Below are 2,723 nucleotides of genomic sequence, written 5' to 3'. Positions count from 1 at the left end.
AACGTCACTTTCTTATATTCTGCATTTATCATATTTTCATTACCTTCTTTCCACAGAGATAAATGTTCGGCAGAGGATATGCGGAAACCAAGTGAACTGGAATCCATCCTTCGTATTGCAGAACCCGCTTTCAAATCTGCTTTATATAAGGCAGAAAATGAGGATGAACTGAGTGAGAATGAAAACGTAACTATTGTGAATTATCTGGAGTGTCTGGTGGTTTTGAGGAAACTGCAGCGACCTGGAGTGGTGCAGAATCTGACAGTAAGTGGCCTTATTCTCTATATTGCTGCCTTTCTATGGAATATATAGGTTTATCTTTGCTCTTCAATCTCACTCTTTGTTTATTTGGTAGGTAGATGAATGGGAAAGAAGAATTCCTCATCGTGGAACTCATGTAGTCATACCGGTGCAGGAACATAAAATGGCGGCCAATCCATTAGCTGTGCTAGTATTGACTGTAGAAGAGGAAACGGTAAATATCCTATAATATACAATCTGAGCTCTATCTGCCTTTCAATGTATCTTTATTTCATCTGTTATATCTGATATTAATCTAACGTATTGGAATTTTCTTTCTTTATTTTTTAGTGGTTTGATATCTATATTAACAGGGTCAGACCGACATTTCTACAGGGGAAGAATGAAATACAGAACTTTTTTATCTCCTCTTCTGGTCAAAAGATTCAGAATGTATCACAAGATATCGCAAGATTTCATTACAAGTAAGTTTATATATATATATTAGCGCTGATCGATTTCTGTTCTACCGGCTGAACATCTACAAACTGAATATTATGTTAATGTTTCTTTCTGTGTTTTATAGATTTGGATTGAAATCAGTGACCAGTGAAATGGTCAGAAGGAATGCCGAAACCTTTGTGTTCTCAAAATGCAAAGATATCAACGAGAGGAATATATTTATAAAATATCTGTCACATTCTAATCACACGGCTGAACGTGTCTATCGGGAGAAGATTATGGATGACACGGTGAAAGCATCAGAGACGCCGATGATACACGAGAGCAAAGATAATCCAACCACCTCCAAGTAAGTAGATGAACAGTAATATCTTTATATTATTTCACCTTTACAAAACTTATATTTGTCTATTTTTTATTATAATTTTTTTTAATTATTATTATTTATGTATTATTAATATTTAACTATTATTTATTATAATTATTTAATTATTATTTATTATTATTTAATTATTATTATTTATAGTAATTTAATTATTATTATTTATTATTTAATTATTATTATTTATTATTATTATTACTTAATTATAATTTTTTATTATTATTATTATTATTTAATTATTATTTATTATTATTATTTCAGAACTGAAGAAGTGGAAAAACCTACAACCTCTCCTGTTATAAGATCAAAAAAGGACGAGTTTGAAAAATTCATAGAAAAGTATCCTGTCAATGTGGAGACGGACCCACCCCCTCATAAAATATGCCTTGCGGAGTCTGCGGTCCATGGGCAACATTTATATGACAGGTGGAGGAAAATGCAGAACAGGATGCGAGTGCAGTATATAATCGGTAAGATTAACATAACCCTAATACAACAGTTTACCTCAGGAGGCGCCATAGCAGGAACAGGTGATAGTCTCCTTCACATCAAAGCCTTAAAGGGGTAGTCCGCCCCTAGACATCTTATCCCCTATCTGTGCGTAATGATATGGGTATTGGAGCATCATGACGTCATGGCTCCACCCCCTCATGACATCACGGCCCACCCCCTCAATACAAGTCTATGGGAGGGAGCGTGGCGGTTGCCACGCCCCCTCCCATAGACTTGTATTGAGGGGTTGGGCCGTGACGTTATGATGCTCCGGCCCCTGTATTGCCCGTCATTACACACAGAGCGAGTTCGGGACCCCCGTGATCAGACATCTTATCCCCTTTAATCCATTCTTTGATTTCTTCCTGACAGGATTGCTTCAGAATGATCGGCCAAGTGAAGATCGGGTGAGGAAATGCATTGGACTGCAGCTATGGGAGAACAACTTACCAAGGGTCAGAGACATTTTACAGCAATGGAAGAAAAAGTGATTTCACTGGAAACAGCGACATTTGTTTGTTGTTGTTTTTATTTGATGTGGTTCGGCACGATGGGGTTTGTGGAATAAATATAATTTCATTATTTTTTGGGACTGTGATAATGGGGTTTGTTTAATAAATGCATTTTCATTATGTGTTTGGTGTCTTGGATAATGAGGTTTGATCAATAAATATATTCTTCTTTTTTATTGAACACTTTGTGTCTGGAAGTTTATTAGGGAACATTTAGGGTAATGGGTTTTGGTTAGGGTTAGCAGGAAAATATTAATGGTGTTTTGCAGCATTTTCACACACCTCACAGAGAGACCGACCATTGGTTACACACATAACCTCATAATACACACCTTAGCTGCTGCAGAACCTCATAATACACACCTCAGCTGCTGCAGAACCTCATAATACACACCTCAGCTGCTTCGGGTCAAAATAAAGTTTTTATGATCCTTAGAGATGTTAACAGGGTGAGGAGAACCCTCCAAAAGATGTCGCTATTTCTCTAATGACAGCTTAATAGCGAGAAGTTCCCGTTCTCCAATTGAATAATTCCTCTCTGCAGGCAAAAAGGTCTTGAAGAAGAAGCCACAGATTACAGTCTTACCCTTGGAGGATTTTTGAGTCAGGATGGCGCCAGCTCCTACAGAGGATGT

The 2,723-nt window shown here is 36.9% G+C and overlaps 1 protein-coding gene across 1 annotated transcript; it reads left to right on the top strand.

The window, feature by feature from the left end:
- Positions 1 to 361: 361 nt before the first annotated feature.
- LOC130331570 (uncharacterized) lies at positions 362 to 2,234 on the top strand. Its single transcript, XM_056553700.1, has 5 exons — positions 362 to 475; positions 592 to 725; positions 827 to 1,051; positions 1,346 to 1,554; positions 1,949 to 2,234. Exons 1-5 carry the CDS (start codon positions 425 to 427, stop codon positions 2,065 to 2,067), a joined length of 738 nt encoding a protein of 245 aa, XP_056409675.1. The 5' UTR covers positions 362 to 424; the 3' UTR covers positions 2,068 to 2,234.
- Positions 2,235 to 2,723: the final 489 nt, after the last annotated feature.

Source organism: Hyla sarda, unplaced genomic scaffold, assembly GCF_029499605.1.
Source record: "Hyla sarda isolate aHylSar1 unplaced genomic scaffold, aHylSar1.hap1 scaffold_352, whole genome shotgun sequence".
Taxonomy (NCBI): Eukaryota; Metazoa; Chordata; class Amphibia; order Anura; family Hylidae; genus Hyla; species Hyla sarda.
This window is presented reverse-complemented; position numbering and strand designations above follow the sequence as displayed.

What these genes read in the sequence shown, in the direction of transcription:
- LOC130331570 (XM_056553700.1), top strand. Translation starts at nt 425, where the DNA reads ATGGCGGCCAATCCATTAGCTGTGCTAGTATTGACTGTAGAAGAGGAA. An exon ending in GATAATCCAACCACCTCCAA is followed by an intron (nt 1,052 to 1,345) that starts GTAAGTAGATGA and finishes TTATTATTTCAG; the next exon opens with AACTGAAGAAGTGGAAAAAC. An exon ending in GCGAGTGCAGTATATAATCG is followed by an intron (nt 1,555 to 1,948) that starts GTAAGATTAACA and finishes TCTTCCTGACAG; the next exon opens with GATTGCTTCAGAATGATCGG.